Here is a 22247-nt window from a genome sequence, read left to right as displayed (position 1 = left end):
ACCTTCGATATATGACAATTTTTGCTTCTTAAAAACTAGTCTACATGTAGAAACTCGAAAAGCGCCTTCAAGTTCGTCTGTTGTATCCATTTGTGCGATCGGGCCTTCTGAGCTGGCGAATAAGAAAACAGAGCTAGACGCTCCACGCAATTAGCCTGCACGTATATTCTTGGCACCAGGGCAATCGTTCAGCCCCATGGCTGTGTAAAACGTGTCCAAAGTAACGTTAGTGGTGCAAAGTCAGATTTTGCTTGTGCAACTCTGCCCCCGATCCCGACAGGCACTGACAGACAATGCTCACATATACTTTATTCACGATCTTGATCGCCCTGCCAGTGGTCCATGCAGGTGGCTGGGATGACTTTTCGAACAATCTCGCGACCGACCTCGCGCCATTTCTATCCCTCTTTGGTGAACAGATCACGAAGCAGTACCTAAGTGAGAGCGTCAATGCAATCGATTACTTCATTTTTGCCATGGCCCCGATAGGCATCTTGACAGGGGTCGTCTCTGCAATTCGAGTGTGCGGAACCCCGTCACTACGCGCCTTCATCGGCAGAGCTCAAGAAGGAGCGGGCAACGCGGAGGCGGAGCTATGCACCTCGACAAGCCGGGATGTATGTGAGCTCTATAACAGTGGTGGCATCGCGCGCGTCTTTGGTCGTCCAAAAATTCTCGAGATTGTCCACGACCCGGATCATGATTTTAGCGATCCGAAAGACGACACAGCCGGTATATACACATTTCAGCAATACCTTGAACGAGATAAAGGCCAGGCCCTATGGCGAAAAGAAACACCTAAGAACCGCGTCACACTATGGAAAAGTAAAGTCACGTCGCTATGGAGAACGAAAACAGCAGTGGAGAAGAAGTCTGACACTGAGTCAGCCCCTAAATCGCCCGATGTATCGCATGCACCCTTTACGACATTTGCTCCGAATCTCTCCCTCAATATTGGAATCAAAGAAAAATCGAAGCATGTCTTCTACGTAATCGCTCTTCTTGGCCTGGTTCTGCAAGTTGGCGTTTTGGTTTTTGCCGGCTTTACGACGTATTACCTGAAATGGGGCAACAATAACAAGCCCCCAGAGTCTTATGCATGCCCACTTGTTATCATCGGGACTGTCCTAGTCTGTGGCGGAATGTTTCATTGCGCATTTCTAATTGGCCAGAGCACTGAGGAGGATGTCTGGCGCCGGCGAGAAAATGTCACCGATAAATCATCTATGTATTGGATACAGCCCGGTGGTCAAATCATCGGCGATCAAACCTTTGATGCCTTCTCACACACGGACTATGACAAGAAGCTTAAGAAATACATAACTTCTAAGAGAAAGAACGTGTCACAGGAATCGAAGCTTGGAGTTTGGGCAGCTATTGGGACCACGATCTCTGGCTTTGTCTTACAATTTACTGGCCTTAGAGGTATATATTCAGCGGTCTCCGTCGCTCAGTTAGGAGTTACTATGGTTATGAGTATAGCTCGAGCTATGCTCCGTATGCAGCGACTGAGGCCTAAGGATAATTGCTTCGCCACATTTCCGGACGAGGTCGTTGGCCACGAACTCGACTGGCTCGCCTTACGCATTGGCCGTGATATTTTTGGAAAAGACATCAAAAACCCATCATCAACTCTAGTAAGCCCCGGTGATCAAGATCGGCGCTTCTGGAGACTCTGTGGTGCATCTGGGACGAACAAAATGAGTATCGAGCACCCGTCTCCTGATTATTGGAATGCTGCTGCTATATTGTTGGCATATCGAACCCGACTTGCGTCGCTCACGGATTTATCTACGTCGTCTGCCGCCCCCGCTAGGGAATTCAGGAGTGAAATGGTGGAGGTCCGAAGCGAGAGTCGACAGATAGCTGCGCTGATTGAGGCTACTATTAAAACAATTCTTTCGAAGGCCAAGATTAAGAAAAAGTGGGAGACAGCCTCATCTATGTTCTGGGGCATCGATTGCGCTCTTGGCAAACAAGCCAACCAACCCTCGATACCCCAGGAGCACACAATTTACCTGGAATTCACCCAAGATTCCGCAGCTCTAGGAAGCCCCTGGGTACTTAAAAATAAACGAGAGCTAGAAGGCATCCTCGGTCTATGGGTCTGGTCGTTGAAGTCTGATCCGAGGATAGAGACTAAGGACCAATGGACTGGTTTCATAAGGTCCACGGCGAGTGATATTGGGGCACGACGCATCATTCCAACCGACCAGGTCATGAAACCGGACTTAGAGATATGGCTTGGCGACGATATGAAAACCATCACGAAATCCGCTCTACACTCTGCGTCCACTGAACTACGCGACGCGAGTGCGGTATGGACAATGTCGACAAATCCGGAGGTAACGGATGTGTATCCTATCGGCGAGCTTGCACCAGATGTACAGCTTACTCAACCACCTCCTCTTCGTTTCTTTGGTTGGAAAACTGCAAATCTGTCGCAGAGCCAAGACTTCGACCTTTGGTCCGCCCCGATGATAGGTTCGCTTGTGATATCCTGTGCCCAGGAGATTTTTGCATCATTTCTCACAAGCATTCTTGACATTGTGGACAATTTTGGAGATATTCATATTAAGGATGCTGAATCGATTAGACTTGAGAACGGCCTAGTGTCTGAGATTGTTACACTTTTTACGGAGATGCGATTGGGCTCAAAACTGGAAGCTCTACTTTGTGTGATGCCATTAGTGTTGCCTCAACTCGAGATGCCCTCTGCAGCGAGTGCCTTAGCAGCAGCAAGGAAAAACGCAAATCAGCACCGAGAACGTAAGGATTGGAAGAAGGCAGAAAGGGTGCTACAATGGGCATGGAATATCTGCAGGCAACCCCAGCATTCTTATACACACGTGATTGATAAAGACGAAGATCACGGACCGGGATCGGAAGGGACACTCGCCAAGCAAGCGACAATTGCTCTATGCGAGCTATACCGGTGGGCCTTAATAGAAGAGTCCTCGAGGGCATTTGGCAAGGACGGAATCTCTAGGCTCGATAAGCAGAAGTGTGACCAATCGGTGTCCGCGCGCGAAGTTATTAATCGCTACTTCAATATTGCGAATACGATAGCACAACATCAGGCCAGCGACGCCGACCTCGCTAATATAGAAACGGACTGTTTGGAAACTGCACTACTGTTTGTCACCCATCCAGCATTCGAGACAGAAAGAGAACAAAAAGGAAAAGCCCTTTGTTTAGCGGCGAAACATGGATGGGTGGAGGTGGCACTTGCGTTGCTTGAATTAGGTCGCGAACCGGATTTTCGAGACACAAATGGCAGAACACCCCTGTCACACGCGGCAGAAAGTGGAAGTATCACCATTGTGGAAGACTTGATGAAATGTGGAAGTTTCCCAAACTCGGAGGATCATCATCAAAGGACACCATTGTCATACGCCTCAGGAGCAGGTTGTCATGAAGTAGTTGAGCTGTTGCTAAGAGATGTTCGTGTCCCTCCAGACCAAAGAGATGCTCAGCAACGAACGCCGTTATCATGGGCGGCAGAGAACGGTTACGATACCGTTGTTAAACGACTTCTCGAGACCGGTAAAGTCGAGCCAGATATGACGAAAGGGAAAGGTGACCGGACAGCGCTATCATATGCGGCAGAGAACGGCCATGACACCGTTGTCAAATGGCTTCTCGAGAATGGCAAAGTCGAGCCAGATATGAAGAGCGGGTATGGACGGACAGCGCTATCATATGCGGCACAGAACGGCCATGACACCGTTATCAAACGGCTTCTCGAGAATGGCAAAGTCAAGCCAGATATGAAGAACGAGCTTGGACGGACAGCGCTATCATATGCGGTAGAGAACGGCCATGACACCGTTGCCAAACGGCTTCTCGAGACCGGTAAAGTCGAGCCAGACATGAAAGGGAAAGGTGTCCGGACAGCGCTATCATATGCGGCAGAGAACGGCCATGACACCGTTGTCAAATGGCTTCTCGAGACCGGCAAAGTCGAGCCAGATATGAAGAGCGGGTATGGACGGACAGCGCTATCATATGCGGCAGAGAACGGGCATGACACCGTTGTTAAATGGCTTCTCGAGATCGGCAAAGTCGAGCCGGACATAAAGAGCAGGTATGGAGGGACAGCGCTATCATATGCGGCAGAGAACGGTCATGACACCGTTGTCAAACGGCTTCTCGAGACTGGCAAAGTCGAGCCAGATATGAAGAACGAGCTTGGACGGACAGCGCTATCATATGCGGCAGAGAACGGCCATGACACCGTTGTCAAACGGCTTATCGAGACTGGCAAAGTCGAGCCAGATATGAAGAACGAGCTTGGACGGACAGCGCTATCATATGCGGCACAGAACGGCCATGACACCGTTGTCAAACGACTTCTCAAGACTGGTCAGGTCAACATAGACGTGATGGATTCTAATGGAAAGACGGCGCTGTGGTACGCAATGGCTTATCGCAACACCAGCATCGTCGAGCTGATCAAGGAGTCAAAGAAGAAGAAAGGTTTGGATTGCTAGATGTCTGCAACCATTGGAGTGTAATATGACTAGGGCGAACGAGTGTCTAGACTATTCTCACACACCGGGGTCAAGGGAGTGACAGTGATAGAAAGAAGCCATGTGGGGTCGGCTTGAGCACAGCAAGAAACATGAACTTGTTGCTCAGCTGAATCATCTCAATGCAGCTTCGAATACGGCACTGTGGAGGTATTATGATCAGCTACAATGTCCATTTACTTCTTCGACCACTATCGACAAGTGAATTGAGAACTGACAGGTGTCAAGTGTAAATGTCAATATGCTTCAAGTGTCTATATAACAAAAGCGAGGTAAAAGTCTAACTCAACTAAGGCACTTTGTAATGGTATACTGTTCTCAGGTGTAAGGCCTGTCAACCGGGTAAGACATTATGACTGAGAGGGGAACACAATGTATTGTAGAGTGTGCTAAGACTAATTCTTCCTAGAATTAAGAGGGTCCTTAGGGGATCCCTACTATATGGAACCTAACATGCTAATGCTGACATTGATATCACCTGACGAACCCCTCTGGGATCGATATCGAATCGATACCGATCTATTGATAGATCACTTATACGACCTGCTCTAGGTATTCTAGTTGTAAGGATCTTTATCCGTTACAATTATCCCCTCTCCTATAAAGAGGATGTCCTTATCCGTGTATAAGAATAGAATCATCCCTATCCCATGGGAGGAGGCCGACCGAGCCTGAGTCGGGATTATAATACATTCTTTACCGGTATTTGGTAGATCTGGTTAGTTAGACGAACGCCAAACTAAAAGCCCGAAGCCCGCTACGAGCTTTAGAAATGGGCTCGAAACCCGACCCTTTTAAGGGTCGAGTCGGGTCGGGTTTCGGGCTTTGCGAGCTTTGCGGAAGTCTACTTCTTTGTACTTCGTATTTTAGTTGAAATGCACTATTTTGTTTAAAGAACTGGCTGGTAACAGAAATAGTATATTTGCACTATTTATTAAGGAATAGGCCCCTAATAGGCCCCCACGATAGGCCGTAGGCCTTAAAAAAGCCTAGCCCATTCGTGGGTTGGGCTAGGTTGGGCTTTAAGCTTTATGGGCTCTGCGGAAGCCTAAACTCGCTTACGCCTAGGCCTATTAGATTGCGGGCTATTTCGGGTTAGGGAGAAGAATAATATAGTAGTTTATAAATAGACCGTTTCCTTTTATATAGCTATCAGGAATCCACCCAAAGCTTGTACCTTCCTATAAAACGCTTCTTTTCGGCATATTCTGGGAATAAGGCATCCTCACCGAGTGTCATAAAGATTTAACCGTTCAGCAGCAATAAAGGTTCCACTACCAGTACTCAACCTGACTGTAGACAAGAATTAAGATGGAAACACCCACCGCCAGAAACCATTCCTTCCACATGCATCATTTCTTTTGAGAATGTTTCTCTCGAAAAGCGTCCTAAAATGGTCAATCGTGATAAGTTCTTGTTTACTTAAAGTTTTCTGTGCGAGCCAGCTGACACGAGGACCTTTACCAGTGCAAGTCAACCCATCTCGGGGAGCCGGGGAGGTGGCGTTGTATATTCTGAGTCGGATCACTGGTGTCAGATGCATTCATGATAATCGAATAATTTGCAGGAGACTTTGTTGTCCATGTAAGCGTATCTGCATGCTGGGTGATTTATCGATTTCTCTGACTTCTTACAAGAACGAGCCATACAGCTACGGCGGAACTATCTAAACGATCACCACTCCTCTCATTATTACTGATATGAGTCTTCGAAAATTTAAAATAAAAAACCTCACGAGTTCTCAGGCTCCATTCCGCGTCCCACACTATATACACAACTTCAACCAGCAATCACTCGAAGATTCGAATAATCGACTGCAGCCGACGATCTGTCTCGTCCGCCATCACCAGGTGCCATCTTGAAGGCGAGACACACTGGAGATCTTGGTGGATGAAACGGACGATAATTGATAGATGTGACAGACAATGGCGCATCTGGCTGATGTCCTCCTCTCCCCACACGGAATGAACCCCCCCTTGCACCGAGGTAGTGGCCATTTTGCCCCTCATCTTTAACGCCCGTGCCGCTTTCTCAATCGCCATGACTAATAAAGTGAGAATGTTAGCCCTGGCATTTGAAGTAAAGCAGACTTGACATTGAAGGATGACCACTCCCTGTTGCTGCACCCTTTCCAGGTGGAGCAATATCCTATTTGACCCATTTCCCTCCCCCGATCGCACGACTTCACTGAATGCCTGGGAATAGCAATCGCAGTGAAGGGAAAAAGCATCTTCCGGCAGTGCCTCAAGGTCAATCTCTTCTGGTAAAAGAGATTGACTGGACTCAGTATCGATGGGTTCTTGCCAGACATCATTGGAGGGCAATTCCATGATTCTGGCAGGGTCCTGTACTGTTCCGGAGACCTGAATTGCGTTCGGTGCGAGGCTAAAGGGGTAGATTGCACCACCCTGAAAGAGTGACCCGGACTGGGTACCCGGCGCAGCGGTGTGGAGAAATCCTCCAATGGGACGTTCATCGATCATCAAACCGATTTGGGGAGTATAATACTGTGTGGAATAGTCAACACGCGGCTCAGGAAAACGGGGACCCCCAAAACTTTCGAATCCGTCAGCTCGCTCAAACGAGCTGTCCAGGCTGGTATTGGCAAATCCTGGAATGGCGTGGTTATTGGCCTCGTTTGCGCTAACGACATTCTGGTTCTGGACCCCTTCTCCATTTGTGTGGTTTTCTGCGAATCCCAACGGTCATCTATCGATACCTATATACCCCATTAACTAGGTCTGTGCTCACCTGGAAGCTCCGAGAACAACTCTGTGAAACTCGGCCACTGAAAGTCTTCCTCCGGTGGTGTGACTTCAGTGCCGGCCCTGGAGTCGCTCTTGTGCGACTCTTCCCTTGAGCCAGGACCCGAGCCCGATGCTGTTGTTGGACTCGGGACCCGACTTGGGACCCTGCGCGCCCTCTTCGCTCTCACTGCTGGGGTTGGCCTCGGTGCCCTCGCCGCACTTCGCCGAGTCGGACGGTCAACTACCTCCGCCTCCCCCCTGCGCGTCTTCACGACTGCCCCAGCTGCTGCTGGCCGACTCACCCTCTTCTTTGTCGGCCGGCCCAGCGGTTGCGAGATTGAATAGACACACTCATACCCGTGACTCTCGCACCGGTCACAGGGGTAGGTGTGGCTACATCGTATCTTCGCTTGTTGACAGGCGTTGCAGGTTGTGCGCATCTTTTGATTGGGAAGCAGTTGACCGTTAGACTGGTTAGAGCTCTTGGTAGAGCTCTCAGCCATGTGAAGATCGTGAAAAAGAAGTTTAAATTGCTGTTCTCTTGAACTCCATGATCAACGAGTTTGGTTCTCCTTGTTCTTGGGTCAACTCGAGGTATTTATATTGCATCTCATGCTCAGTTCCCCCGAATCTCTACTGTCCAACAACACAGGACCACGTTTGATTGCACTCCTGCATTCATCACGAAAGGCGACACTGTTTACCCACACCACGATGAACTTCCATGACAGCAATTGCCGAAAGCACGAAAAGTTACATGGATCGTGAACTTTACTCATGACAAATAGTTTTGTCCTACCCTCCTTGGGACCTGCGTGCGAGTACCGCACTTGTAGTCTAGGGGGGGGGGTCAACCTTATCTCGCCATCCATCAGTGAACAATTTCAGTGGTGCAGTATACGATGTTTTTGGATGCTAATTGATTTCAGTAATGCTGTCGTATGGTATTCACATTTCAGGGAGCTCGTATGCTTGCTTACGCAAGATTCCGGCCCATTGTTGTTGCACATAAAAAGCACATGTTTCCTTCTAGAGCAACGCCCTATTCGAGTTGATGACGTATTGAGATAAATCAGATGAAAATACAAGGCCATCATTAGACAATGGACATCAAACCGGACTACAATGTCTGCCCGTTGACTTGACCGAGAAGCTCTCCCATAACAGCGACATCCAGCAATTAATCTGTCGAAATTTCTTTCCATGCTCTTCTTAGCCGGAGTATATATTCACCTGATAGGACAGTTGCTTGATGATGCTTATCGAGAGATAACCATTGGCCCGTTATTACCGCCTAGCAACTGGATGTGCTGTTTCTAATATGGTCGTTGTATTAGATCAACCGTCGACCCAGCGAAGGTTTTTCGATACACTATACAAATTGCGTTTCCTTCTATGCTCCAGACTCGGGGCTGTCGATTTAAACTCATTTTCTCATGATGAAGCGTTTGGGAATTTTCATCCAATGCTACCAGCGTGTACGAACAAGGTGGCTGTGTGATTGCTCGGGCCACGGCGATTTGATTCTTTGCACTAAAACTTCGCGAAATTATTGCGGAAAGGGAAGACTAGGATGAACGGATAAATGTATGGGGTTTTGTTGAGAGCATAGTTATTAGGATTGCGGTACAGATTGTATCTACTATCTCCTGCGCCATCAACCGAAAAGCAATTCAACGATCCCAATGTTTGAGTTGTCCCCGTTGACGATTTAGCTTCTTTCCAATATATACTACCATTTATATCCCTCCCTAAGCCTACACTGTATAGCACAGGAATTTATATTATCAAGCTTAAGGGTAATATAAAAGCAAAGCGCCAGGAAAGCTAAGCTAGACTCACGGCCTTTACGCCCACTTCGGATTTACGACCCTTCGCCTGATTGTCATCTATTTGAAACAGCTATTTTCCGTTTACAGGTGTCCTAGAACTATTTAACATCCAGATTTGCCATATAAACACCCGCATCCCTTTTTCTACCAGACTAGCTGGACTATCTCCAGTAGTCCCTTGTCCGGTCACCGTTGGAACCAGATACAAAGCTCCATTGGATTGCTTGGAGGGTATACCACACTTCATCCCCTCCTCAACGTGAGGATCACTCCAATACCGTACCACCAATGTGATATCCCATAATGGCATCGCAAATAATAAACACAAAGCGTGATGGAAACCACATTCGAATCCCACTTTAACGAATGCAATACAAACATCAATCAAGACATTTAAATAGCCTTTCACATTGGAAACTTCAGATTCGTGAATTTGGGGACTACTTTTAGGGCAGCCTAATTAAATGTATGATTCCAAATAACGGAGGGTTCCAAAAATAGCGTGTCTCATAAATATCGATCATATTTCCTAGTCTCGTAATATAAACCAACCACAGTTTCCATTTCCCCCATGCAGTCCCTAGCTCATGACACCAACCCGGCTGTTCTCGTGGGACAATCTACGGAACGGAACGAGGTCTTTGTCGCACTCTGGGGCATCGTGGTTGTCTCGCCCTCGGTAGGTTCATGTCTACCAATGAAATAGTTCATGGCAATGGGAGGGTCCAACCCTGCTGCCTGCACAAACTTCCTGATATCGAATCCGGCGCGGGCTCTAATAGTCTCCGGGAACACATGTGAGAAGCAATAGGGGAATTGATAGGCTGGGGGCTGCGCAAAAAGGAGATACACGTAACGGTGGTGAGTATTTGGTGGTGCACGAGGAGCTATGTACGAAGCTGCCGGATTATATTTGTCCCCGTGGTCCTTGCCAGGAACGATTGTGGAAGGAGGTGTCGGCTTTGTGCAATCTATCATGAGGTTTGCTTGGTACCAGTGTAGAATGACAGATTGGATATGAGTTCCTGGTAGGATGGCGTCAAGGTCGATGAATAGAATAAGGTATTTCTTGTTGCATTGGAGGTTCATGCTACTGATCTCGGGAATCATGCTGGTCTCTGGGCTGATGTTAAAGTGGTCGATTTAATTCTTTCGCCATTCACACACCTCGAATATCCAACTCCATACCAGGAGTTATCCATGGCCCACCAGGATACCGTATTTGCAGTTGCTGACCAGACGTCCAAGGGAAGATCTGGACTATCTCCGTTAGAACACCAAAGAGGAGTGTAACTAGTGGGATCATATTATTGTCTTATCGTGGAATCAACCGAGTAGAATTCAACTATCGCATATCAATCCAAAATGCGAGAACAAGATCAACGCCACTAGGCTTTGTGATTCAATTTATAGACCCGCTTGCCCTAAATGGTACTACGGTCTCTCGTGTACAGTTCGCAGTTGTGCATCAGTCTCGGCTTGTTTTTTGCGCCATTCCCAGCCCTGAACGTAAACAACGCCTAGAACCGGAATGACTAGAGCAATTGCGCCGGAGACAAAACAATATGTCCATTGCACACCAATTCGCTTGATCAGAGGGTTGACCATCGCTGCTGCACCAGCGCCAAGGAAACACCGCACAAGGTTGTTAGCAGCCATCACGGTAGCAGGCGTCTCGTAGTACAAGTCGACAATGAGAATATTCATCACGTTGTATACCGCCGTAATACAAAAGCAAATTACAAACACCACCATAAGCGCGACTAGGAGTGGTGGCTTCAAGGGTATGAGTACCGCGTAGACGACTATTGAGACAGCTGCAAGTACCTAAAAGGGGAAATGAAAGTCAACCGAAAGGGTCAAACACAAGGATGTCTCAGGGCAATGTACTGTCATTGGCAGGCCAATCTGCAACCTCGCTTGTTCGATGGGAAATCCAATGATGTCCTGCTTTTGGTTCTTGTGTACCGTCTGGCCGGCGGTGCGTCGAGCCCGTCCGTAGTTCCAGTCAACTAATACTCCGTTGGCAGTTGCACTGAGTAGTGATCCCAGCCCTGCAGGAATAAAGCATAGTCCAATATCCAAGTCATCTAGATCATAGATTCTGTGGAAAAGTGCGGGAATTCCAGCTGTGACGGCATAGTAGCTGCTGAAAACAACTCCATTTGCCAAAAGGACCAGTCCCACAGGTCGGTGGGAAAGCAGACGCAGGGTCGAGCCTGGGTTAGGGACATTCATGCGCCTCCTCGGCACACTTGATGCAGGCGGGGTCACTTCGGTGGTGGTCCGAAAGTAACTCCAAATGGCTCGATTCCATCCAACTGCAGGAGTCGAGCCATTTCCCACAATCCCACGGCAGGTTTCGGGAAAGAAGAGCAACAGCGGGACGAAGAAAGTACCGGCTGCTATAGCGAGAAACCAGAATATTGCTCCCCAGCCCAGATAGTTACTTAAAACACCTCCGAGAATCGGCCCAATAGATGGAGCAAGAATGTTTCCTAAGGAGGTAAAACCCATGTACATACCTCGCTCGGCTGATGTGATAATGTCGGCCGCCACTGCGGATGCAAGGGCCACGGTGCCGCTACTGCCACAGCTTTGGACGGCACGAAGAGCTAGGAGCGCTAGAAAGCTATGTTGCAGGGCAAGAGCAATGTTTCCAAATATATATATCACGAAGCAAAGAATGTATGCGGGTCTACGACCAGCTTGGTCTGCCAATGATCCTGTCAACATTGGAGCGAGGCCCTGGCATATCTTCAGACCGAGGAATGTTAGTATATTCGAGCAGAACTTGTAGGATCTAATGTATAACATACCATATATGTGGTGATCGTCAGATTCATTTGAGATGGACTGACTCGCAAGTCCTTTGCAATCGAATTCAATGCCGGGTAGTAGATATTGGCAGATAGAGGTGAAAAGCTCGACGCCAGTGCCGCTGTCAGAATAATGAAGCGTTTCTGGGTCGGCGTGAACACGGAATATGGCTCGGTCCTAGGAGCAGGATGCAGCAAAGCCGTTTGTTCATCGACATCGTCGTCCTGCTGCCGCACTTGTTGATGACGATCTCGATTGCTCATTTTGGCTCAAAGTAGAAGGCCAAACAAAGCTTTCACAGAATTTCTTGTGGGCTAGATGGCGAATATATACTCGGTCCTTTTGGCCATTAAATTAGCCGTGAACCCAATATCACTGCATCGGTGAGGGGCCAATCACTCTTCAACTATATATGTATCCAATGGGCTTTTACAGAGGCCAAGGACATTAATTCTCAATAAATTGCGTATTATAAAGAGCCTTCATTCATTTTTATACGGAAAGCAGCTAACAAGATCGGTTGAAACAACCACACCCTGGCTATATTTTCAAATTCCTATATTTTAGGCCTGGGGTCTGACGTTGGCGCTGCATGACCCGTATACAGATGAGTAGGTCTAAACAGCTTGCCACGGGTGACTATGGATAGCCCGTCAGCCAAGGTATTAAGCCCCAAATAAATATTTTCCTTACCCATGTACTCTCTCCAGTGCGCCATGATACCCATAATGCGATGAGCAAGCATTGCCGCGGGAATCATATCAGGCTCAAAGCCACTAAATCAGTGTATTGGAATCTGGGGTTATAGTACACATGTCACACTGTACTTACATTCCAGTAAACACGAAGTTACCGTAGAAGTCCGCATTGGGATACAAGCCCCGTGTACGAAAGTACTCGTCTTTCGTAGCAGCCTCCTCGATCACTTCGGCGACTTTTAATAGTGGTTGATGGACATCGGCTAAATCCTTCAGGATGCTTTGGATGGGACGCACGCGTGGATCCATTCCCTTATAAGTTCGATGGCCATAGCCGAATAATTTTCGCTTTCCGGCTTTTATTTCTTCAATGAAGGCGGGGACGTTCTTTGGTTCACCAATGTCGTGGAGAGCGCGTTGGGCGGACTCTGTTGCCCCGAAGTGTAAGGGTCCGTGGGCGGCGGCTACGGCAGCTATCAAACAGGACACTGGGTCAGTCAGGGATGAGGCGGTCACTAGGGTTGAGAAGACTGTTAAAGCCATTCCGTGCTCGGCGTTAAGGTTGCCAAAGCGCCGAAAACAGGATACGCGTGTAGGATCCGGGCGGTTTGTCTCTGGGTCTACGAGACCCACCATGGTGAATAGATTCTCGTAGTAGGTCTGGTGGAGAAACGGAGACCTCCAGGGAATGCCTAGCCGATGGGATCGTACGGCTCCGAATACAACAGCGTAGGCGGCAACAGTTTGTAGGATGATTTGGTCGGCCCGTTTGATGTCTGTTTGGTGGATCGTCGCATTTGTGGTTGCTGGGATCACATCGGGTATACAGGCCAGGTAGGCTGAAAGGCCGGCTAGGATCAGCGGTAGTGGGCTAGTCTCCTTCCTGCGTATTTCAATGCTAGTTAGAAACAAGATGGCTGATACACGACCAAGAGAACCATCATACGGGAGATTAAAGATGGTCTGGCGGACAATATCAGGGACTTCTTGCATGTACTGTGCCAGCGTCTGGCGTAACTCTTCGCATTGACTTGCTGTAGGATATCTCCCCCATAGCAGCAGATGGAACATTTCTTCAAAGTCGCATCCCCAAAGCTGGTCCAGGGTAAATCCTCGATAGAGAAGTAGACCGTGCTCATGATCACTAGACAAGAATTAGCAAAACAACACAGGCAACTTTGCGAGATTCTCACGAGAAACTGATAGCTGATTCTGTCACGGCCGTGTTTTGCAATCCGGGATCATAGACGCGCAACCCATGGACAACTTGGTCTGCGCGATTACTATTGAGCGAAGGCGCCCAGATACCCTGAAGGTCGGTCGCGCGTACTGCGTTTCGGTTAATGGGGATCTCATAGTTCGCGTTAGTGCGTGAGTCGCGAATAAATAGAGTGCCTGTGGACATTTTGGAGCAGAATACAATAAAAATGATTTTTGGCGTCGAAGTCTCGTCCGAAACTTCAGTCAAGAGAATTCTGTTGCGATAGTCGTTGACCCCTGAAACCGTGAACAATAATGTGCCTGGAGCATGAAGTAGGTAGGTTGTCTCACCTGAACTCGCCGACAAAGATACCGTACTATTGGTTCTGTGTGATTGGCCTGTAACACGGATCTAGTGTGGACATTCTGATCGGTGATCCATTCAAATCATATTAGACTAAATCATCGTATTCATCATTATCACTCATTATAAGCACCAATAAAAAGTTTTTCTTTTCTTTAAAATCTCCCGCAGAGCCCAGCGTTTACTCCGGCATGTGCTTGAAAGGATGGGCAAGGGACTCCTGGCAGAAAGGAAGCTTGCTGACGGTCCAGATCTCGGTGTCCTACATAGAGCGAGGGGTCAGTCACACTCCAGTGAAGGTTAAATTCAGCCCTAACTTGTGACACTTACAGGCTTCAAGGTCTTCTTGAACTCAGTATCCAGGGTGCCGGCCTTGAGGGCAATGATCTCGGGAGCCGCATCAGGGTCGTGGGCGATGGGGGAACCACACTCCGAGCAGAAGATGCGGTGGACAGCGAGGCCGGAGGAACCCTTGCCCGCCCAGCTCTTGGTGGGGCCCTTGATAGTCAGCTTGTCCTTAGGGACGACAGCGACGAGCGCTATAACAAAGTCAATAATTGTGTTTCGTCTGGGGTATTCACGCAACTAACAGTAGGTCGAACCAGTCTGACGTTGGCAGTCATCGCAGTGATCATAGGCAGTAATCAGAGGTGCGTCAATGTCCACGCTGTACGTGACGGCTTTGCAGAGGCAGTGTCCGGAGAGAGGCATCGCGTACGGATATCGTATTGATATTGATTCTTTCAAGGTACTTGAGATTGAGGACCTTCGGAGAGGGAAGGAAGGGTATTATATAGATAATTGGCCCCAACACTGGTCTAGAGGTCATATTAATTTGTCAAGTCCCGACTACTTTCTTCTCTTCTTCACCAAGGCCGGTGACACAGGTACCCAGTACCTACCGAGCTACGTCATAACTACCGGGTTTTTGTTGAGCTTTTTTTCCTCACACAACTCCACCGGATTCAACTATTATCGACTATTATCGACAATTCGGGCAATTCGAATTCCAAATAGCAGTTCCTTTAGGATTTCAAATCTGCTAGTGCTGATTATTGGGCCCCGCCCAAAAGCTGCAAGGCAATGACAAATTATTGTGCCCCGCCAGAGCTCCATGCAAGGCTTGGGGCTACCCCTCCAAAGGTTCAACAGCTAAGCGTGCCACTCATATCGACTGTCACTCGATAATTTTTGCGCAATGCAGATCGGACTCCGCAAATAACCTACCTTTGCGGAGATGCGGCCGCTGCGCCTTATCTGTCAGCGCCGGCTCATTCTCCGATTCTCTGACCCTCTCCGATTGGATCGCACGCACTGGAATTCCAAATGGGAATATTCGGATGATAAAATGGGTCTGAAGGCCACGAGGTGTGTTATTCAAGCCTGTCCCGAGAACGAAAACGCCTTGGCGAGCAAAATGTGATCGGTCAAATTATTCACACCAAACCTTGAGGAATTCATCAGGCGATACGTCTGCTAGCAGTTAGCACGGCTTATAGTGGATCGTCTCAAGTTTGATTCAGTCATGGCTCCATTATCGTGAGAGTTTTGGACGTCCTAGTGTGTGGGTTAAGGCAGGGAGTAGCGTGAGGCTCCAGAGTCTATTCTGCGATCTGCATTGTGATCAGTCGCTACCGACACAAAGGCGCTGAATATCAGTAACAAGCTGGGATTATGACCCGGTGACCCGGTTCATATTTGTCAGTTCGTGCAGGATGTCCAAGAAGCTGAAATCCCGAGAATTCAAACAGAGTTTGTTGAATATCTTGACAGCACGCTCTATTCGACAGCGGAATAGCGGGTCAGGGCATATTTGGCCTCCCAAAAACCCCAAAAATAGATGATGGCTCCAGGGATATTCATTGGCCAATTCAAATAGAGCTTTGGGGCCTTCCCGTGATATTTTGTATACAGAGCAAAGGAGGTATGTTTGCCAGCATGTTTTCACTTTGGTTGATGGAAAATATATATATGTTATGTGCGGTATGGCTACTTTACACGACAGTATCAAATGTTAAAAGCTGCCATAACTGCCTCGTCGGGCATTGTCGATCTTGTCTGCTGCACTCTGCACACGCCACTGTCAGCTATTCTCGTCACAAACCCAACCTACCCACACGTACTTACCTGCATCTGAGCGGCCATTCCTCCCCTAGGATTCTGACCGCCATAAACAGTAGCCTCGGCATGTTGTGCGTCACGGGCATCATCCTTGGTGATGTATGCAGGCACATCAGCCGCAGCTGTAAGCCCCAAAGCATCGTTACTGTCGGCGATCGACCGAACCTGGGCGGAGATGTAGCCGACTCCGGGGGTTGGTTGAATGCACGTCCCTATGGGAACCTCGCGTTAGTGATTTTATTTGACACTGCTGAACTTTTAACGGGGATTCCCTGACCTCTGTAGCTTGAATTTCCTCAGCATCTTCCAGCGAGATTGCGCTTGATGGCTTCCGCGATACTTCTGCGACCTTATTTTCGAAATTCATTTGCCGCATAGAAAGACTCTGGGCCGTTGCTATATTCGATCAGTCATACGTTGCTTACAGATAGAATATAATTCATACTCACCAGCTGGTCCACCCCGAGAAGGTCCGCGTCCAGTCAACGCGCTCTCGGCCTGCGAGATTGCCGAAACATCATCCTGGGTGATGCGCTGCCCCCGCTCGGCAGCGAGCTGGATTTCGGCGACGGTAGGGATATCAAAACTCATAACTTGGCGCGAATTCATGACGTGTCTTGCTGTATTTGGCTTCATCGCACATCTTGTTGTTGTGCTATATACTTCGGCTTCAGAAACGGTGATGTCACGGTGAGGGCATATCAATCGACCGAACTTTGCCTTCCCTCGTCAGTGGTGGGGGCGTTGACAGTCTATCCAGACTTGAAAAGACTATTCGACGCTTCGATCGAACAGAACTTGCGGGGGATGCGCGATACCCTGATCTGCCATGTCGCCTAGAGGAAGACCCCCCTACCACCTCATTCCAAATCAGCATCACCCCGTGGAACGATGTCTGGAGTAAAGTTAATGACCATGAACATTTCGTACAACGCAGTGAAGACATTATCTGGGGTTCTCTAAGGCAGAATAGATTGCCCTTGTCTCGTTCACTGGTCATGTTTTAGTGGTTGGCCCATTCGCAACGGGGTAGGGCACCTTCTGAACACGGTTTCATGGTTGTCCTGCTGCAGATTGCCCCTGTCAGTGCCACCGCAATTAAACCCAAAAAGGAAAGAAAAGGTGTCGAATGAGAATCCTCAGAACTAGCCAGCTTCTATGCTGCGTCGCCATCGACCGCTCCGGCCGAACGACGGCAACCGGATATCCAACCACGAGATCTGATGAGTGCCACGTTGCGTGACATGGCATGATAGCGCACTGGACCCTTGTCACTAGTAAGAACGCCTCCCTATGTCTATTAAGTTTGATGCTCTGGGTGGTGCGAGATGTATGGCTACAAGTTCAGGTCACGGTAATGTACCCTTGTTGAAGGTTCAGGAAGTGGTTCAGGGACTTTCAGATTTCCACCTAATAAGATAGCGACCGTTACGAGACCATCTGTCGTATGAGACGGTAGCGTATTGTCAATCCAAACGTCTTGTAATTTCCTAAGTTTCAATCCACGATGTACGTTTTTTTGTCTCATTCTAAGAGTATGTTTTGATGAAATGGCCATCTGGAGTATATGCCACTCTTTGGGCGTCGTAACTTCGGGCCCGAAAAAGTTTCATAAACAAACATCGCGCCAATTTTACTGAATATACTAATGCTAACCAGAATAGTTATAGAAAAATACTTATATTGAACTCATATTCATCAATTATTTGGGAATTTCGAGTTATGTAATATTGTGGGAAGCTATACTAGCTGTTGAAGTTCAACATTAAACCGGTTGGATTAGGAAGTTCGACCCGTGGACTTGAACAAAAGCTTTAACATTATTTTTAACAAGGCCCTAAGCGTCACCAAAAAGGTGATATCACTCCTTTAGTGAAGCTTAAGCTCAACTACCGCCCAGTTAAATAGCGAGACTTCAGCAAATGAAAGGATGTCCCAGCCGCCCTTCATTTCAGCAGTATAGAGTCTAGCACATCCGTACTACGAAATCTTCAATCTTCAATCAAGCAGATATACCACTAAAGACTCAGTCTAGCTTGGATGCTTTTACTTACGGCTCCACGCCGTGTTCGAACAATATAGAGATGACCTTCCCTCAGTTATCCTTAACAGCTCGATACAACGGCCAGGGGACATACAGTTCTAGATCAGCAACACGATAAAGCAGCAATTTTACTACCGCTATTTCCCGGACTCGGACGTAGTGAAGAAGGGGCCAGTAGTCAACCTGCACACCATGCCATTGTTTGCTAGTATATTACGGAACGAGATGGTCGGCCGTGCATGCGGCCTCTATTCTTGACGACGTAGGACTTTAAAATATCTGAAACAGAAGATTTTTCTATGTATAACAAGGGACTAGAGATTAATCACTAATGGGCCAGATCAGGACTCAAAGTCCGTTCCAGAACTACGTAGAAGAGTCCATGCGGACCCCATACCCAACCCCGGCTCCAAGCGGCATCTGCTAAGCCGTAAGAAGCGAGACTCGGGAAGAGGAGACACACCAAATGACAACCAAAGGCCTGTCAATATGATGCCAAGAAATAAAAGGCACAATACACCAAGCCATACCCAGGTACGGAGTAGAGGCCCATTAAAAGGAGTCTCGGCAAGAAGTGTGTCGCCTTGGTGGGCGTCGTTTTGTGTTGTGGGGCTCGGCTTGCTTGGTCGGTTCCAAAATCTATTTCATTCTTGCAAACACATGCGGCTGACTTAAGTTCTCAGTGCGCCTTGGTTCATTTCATTTCGTTCCAGCCCAACATTGGCATGGCCTTTACTAAAGGAATTAGGGTCTGGAAAATCCGTGGTTTATATGTAGTCACGTGAGATATACCATCAGTTGACACCTGAGGCACAGAGGCAGTAATGAGCTGTGGAAAGCGGTGTGGTCGCTCTACAGGTGAGCATCACATGACCCCTGTCCCCAACCCTTCTCGTTTGACCAATCACAACCCCGCTATCATCCCGTTACCGGGATTGAGCGCTACTACTCTGCCTTTCCCCTGTTCTATGATCCAAAAAAACCAAGTGAAGACGATAAACAGGGAGTTTGATCACATCTTCCGCTTTATTTGCCACCTACCAACTCCAATACCAGATTGTGTTCGCCTAAAGCTCAGAAATGGAAGCGTACGAGCATCCATTGTTCTCCTTCTAAAGAAGCATGCTGAGGTAACCATACACAGATTACCCAAAAAAGGAAAGAAGGCGTGTACTATGTGCCGCCAACAAAAGGTACCAATGATTTTCCCTTTACAAAAACCGTATTGACTTCCAGTAGGCTAGATGCGATGTCTGGCGGGATGAGAGTGTACCATGTTCCCGATGCCGCAAACGCAATCTCGAGTGCACCATAGACGATAGCTTCACAAGAGAGCACAAGCGTCGGTAAGAGCCTAACGCCGAGTAAGACGGAAGGAATCCACTTCTTACATTTATTTCTCCAAAGCCGATACATCGCATTAGAACACGAGAATGAGCAGTGGCGCCAACAACTACAGACCTCCCAGCATTTGAACTCTGATTCCGTGCCGATTTCGTTATCCACAGCGGGAACGGAACTGGGGGTACCGGCAGTGCTGAAGTCGGATGCTCAATTGAACGATTCGCAGGGTTTGTCGCTGGCCTATCCTCAATATCATCTTGCACCAGCGGGCTCCACACCGGGTGCGATGATGGGAGGGAATGATTCCACGAAACCCCGTTCGCTGAAGAGCGTTACCGTAACAGGAGGAGAGATTGATGACCTATACCAATTGTAGATGTTTCCAAAAGCTTCTGGTCAGCCTGTTTCTAACATCTCCCAGATTCTTCCGTCACTATGCTTCATTCCTCCCGATCCTCGATGTGCAGAGCAAGCCGAATGCTTACTACGCGCAGTCTCCATTCCTATTCTGGGCCGTCATCGGTGTTGCCAGTAGATCATATTCCCGAAACCCGACTTTGCAGACTGCGCTAGCCCAGGAAGTCACGGAGATGGCATTTCTGTCAGTCTTGTCGACCTGCGCGCCGTGGCACACCATACAGGGACTGTTGCTGCTGCTGACGTGGCCGTTTCCCAAGGAGAATCAGCCAGATGTGACATTTCCTCTGAGTGGAATGCTTTTGCATGTAGCGATGCAAAATGGGTTCCATATCCCGATGTCGAGCCATGAATTTTCCCGAGTAAAGATCCCGGCGTCGTCAGACTTGGATATGGTCCGACGCTCGGAACTCTGGGCTCATTGTGTCCTTGTGTACCAACGGTGGGTTTCTTTATTTCAAGGTGTGGCCAGGCGAAATTACTGTGCTGATTCATCGTAGGTCTTGTGTGATCAAAGGGCAGTCTCCCCGAAATCTGGTCAGTTTAGCACAGGATACCATCCAACGCCAGGTGCTATTTGATAAGATTGCTCCACACCTGGTTCAGAAACTCAGATGCCAGGAGGTCGTTGGGAAATGCAGCGAAGCAGTCCTGGAGAATGGAGTTCGTGCCATGACTCTGGATCAGGAGCTGGCTTTGGACATTTTGTTGCGGAAGTATGAAGGAGAGGTAGATGATATTGCATTGCAGGCAGTAGTCGGTTTGTTTCTGACATGGATCTCCTCGACAATAGTCCATCCACTAATGCTTGTTTCCTCATTGCAGACGACGAGAGGTATCACCTTCTCCTTTGCCGTATGGCAATCCAAAGCTTCCATTTCTACAAAAATCAAACACTCGTCTGCAGTGGGTGCCTTCCACGTCTTATCGTCACCGCTTGCAACTTGATAGACTATGTTCAAGCCTTAGCTGATCGTATGGGACCTCTCTTCATGGCGCCTGTTCAAATAAGCTTCGGTCTACTCCTGGCTTCGATGTCACTGTTGCGGATTCTCAAAAGCGATCATGCCTCCAGCGGGCTTGATACAAGCCGTGCCCGGGCCTCTTTCTTCGCGACCATCAATTTGGCCAAGCAAATGTCCACGGACAGAAGCGATACAGCTGCTAAAATGATCACTGTCTTGAATCAACTCTGGAATAGCAGCAAGGCATTCCGCAAAGCCGATGGCTCGGAATATACGGGACTTCGAATTCGCAGTCGTTTGATCCTCAGTCAGATCTTGGATGCTGTCTGGTGGTGGCGTGATGAATTTGATCCTAACGCGCGCCCTAGAATGCAAGGGACAGAGTCTGTTGACCGTCCTTCCCGAACTACCATGCTTCCGGGGATCGAGACCGGGCGTGCTATAATGGGAACAGATTCCGCTCGGGATCCCACGGGGGGATTCTTCAGAACGCTGGTGCTCTGCAAGGAGAGTTCCAGATCAACGAGGATTACTTCACGAACTTTGAGTGGCTGAGTGATGAAATTTTCTCATTTCCTCCAGATTCATCGTTAGCGAACAACCTACCATGAGCGCATAAATTGACTTTAGAATCCATACTCAAGGAATTTCACCTTTGCATTTCCGTCCTCCGTTCGAAGTGGGATGACATTGTAGGGCGGGGCCACCGGTCACGAAGGGCGTATGTCGGTGGGCGGTATACATACGCCCTTTGTGATCCCAACTAGCTACATATGGAAGCTAACATCAGCCCCCAGTATATACTCCAAGCCTCGGTATTGCCGGTCTCGGACCATCGGCAAAATTACCTCCGTATGCCCCAAACTTCAGCGACTTTCCGACACGCCCACGAACGGCAGATCCCGCCTTAAGATGTTAAAACAAAGATCTCACCAGCAAGTCTAAGCCACTGGGTCAAGCAACCATGGGAGCAATCCCATGCAGATCGCGTTGGACGCGTGGCCTTGCAGTCCGGGGTTATGGATTCTGTGCCCTTTTTAGCACTACACTTGGCTGATAGAGAGATTGTTTGCATGCGACCAGGCTAGGAAGCTTGGGTTCGGGGGATCTCCGGTGAATTAGATATGGAGTAGCCACTAGGGAGTCGGGTATTTTTCCTCTGA

The 22247-nt window shown here is 48.4% G+C and overlaps 8 protein-coding genes across 8 annotated transcripts; 2 read left to right on the top strand and 6 right to left on the bottom strand.

The window, feature by feature from the left end:
* Positions 1-293: 293 nt before the first annotated feature.
* Positions 294-4493, top strand: N7471_008978 (ankyrin repeat domain-containing protein; the record flags this gene model as incomplete). Its single annotated transcript, XM_057281697.1, has 1 exon — positions 294-4493. The coding sequence occupies one exon, from the start codon at positions 294-296 to the stop codon at positions 4491-4493; it is 4200 nt and encodes a 1399-aa protein (XP_057132580.1).
* Positions 4494-6322: 1829 nt separating this feature from the next.
* Positions 6323-7782, bottom strand: N7471_008977 (Zn(II)2Cys6 transcription factor domain-containing protein; the record flags this gene model as incomplete). The annotated part of the gene is made up of 2 exons (XM_057281696.1): positions 6323-7221; positions 7284-7782. 2 exons carry the CDS (start codon positions 7780-7782, stop codon positions 6323-6325), a joined length of 1398 nt encoding a protein of 465 aa, XP_057132579.1.
* Positions 7783-9696: 1914 nt separating this feature from the next.
* N7471_008976 (YbhB/YbcL family Raf kinase inhibitor-like protein) lies at positions 9697-10221 on the bottom strand (the record flags this gene model as incomplete). Its single annotated transcript, XM_057281695.1, has 1 exon — positions 9697-10221. The coding sequence occupies one exon, from the start codon at positions 10219-10221 to the stop codon at positions 9697-9699; it is 525 nt and encodes a 174-aa protein (XP_057132578.1).
* A 324-nt stretch (positions 10222-10545) lies between these two features.
* N7471_008975 (uncharacterized protein) lies at positions 10546-12194 on the bottom strand (the record flags this gene model as incomplete). The annotated part of the gene is made up of 4 exons (XM_057281694.1): positions 10546-10938; positions 11002-11516; positions 11637-11868; positions 11931-12194. 4 exons carry the CDS (start codon positions 12192-12194, stop codon positions 10546-10548), a joined length of 1404 nt encoding a protein of 467 aa, XP_057132577.1.
* Positions 12195-12487: 293 nt separating this feature from the next.
* Positions 12488-14034, bottom strand: N7471_008974 (putative citrate synthase; the record flags this gene model as incomplete). Its single annotated transcript, XM_057281693.1, has 4 exons — positions 12488-12570; positions 12625-12707; positions 12763-13773; positions 13823-14034. 4 exons carry the CDS (start codon positions 14032-14034, stop codon positions 12488-12490), a joined length of 1389 nt encoding a protein of 462 aa, XP_057132576.1.
* Positions 14035-14374: 340 nt separating this feature from the next.
* On the bottom strand, positions 14375-14904 carry N7471_008973 (GFA family protein; the record flags this gene model as incomplete). The annotated part of the gene is made up of 3 exons (XM_057281692.1): positions 14375-14455; positions 14524-14732; positions 14784-14904. The coding sequence occupies 3 exons, from the start codon at positions 14902-14904 to the stop codon at positions 14375-14377; spliced, it is 411 nt and encodes a 136-aa protein (XP_057132575.1).
* Positions 14905-16145: 1241 nt separating this feature from the next.
* N7471_008972 (uncharacterized protein) lies at positions 16146-17434 on the bottom strand. The gene is given in 4 exon segments (XM_057281691.1): positions 16146-16261; positions 16321-16526; positions 16537-16710; positions 16764-17434. The coding sequence occupies 4 exon segments, from the start codon at positions 16948-16950 to the stop codon at positions 16208-16210; spliced, it is 621 nt and encodes a 206-aa protein (XP_057132574.1). The 5' UTR covers positions 16951-17434; the 3' UTR covers positions 16146-16207.
* A 2004-nt stretch (positions 17435-19438) lies between these two features.
* Positions 19439-21639, top strand: N7471_008971 (putative C6 transcription factor (Leu3); the record flags this gene model as incomplete). The annotated part of the gene is made up of 7 exons (XM_057281690.1): positions 19439-19446; positions 19503-19551; positions 19598-19704; positions 19766-20074; positions 20124-20561; positions 20620-20879; positions 20945-21639. The coding sequence occupies 7 exons, from the start codon at positions 19439-19441 to the stop codon at positions 21637-21639; spliced, it is 1866 nt and encodes a 621-aa protein (XP_057132573.1).
* Between the last annotated feature and the right edge of the window lie 608 nt (positions 21640-22247).

The sequence above is a fragment of the Penicillium samsonianum genome (assembly GCF_028829775.1).
Source record: "Penicillium samsonianum strain IBT 33392 chromosome Unknown utg000005l_segment0_segment0, whole genome shotgun sequence".
NCBI lineage: Eukaryota > Fungi > Ascomycota > Eurotiomycetes > Eurotiales > Aspergillaceae > Penicillium > Penicillium samsonianum.
The sequence above is the reverse complement of the archived record's forward strand: the minus strand, read 5'-3'. Positions and strand labels throughout refer to the sequence as shown.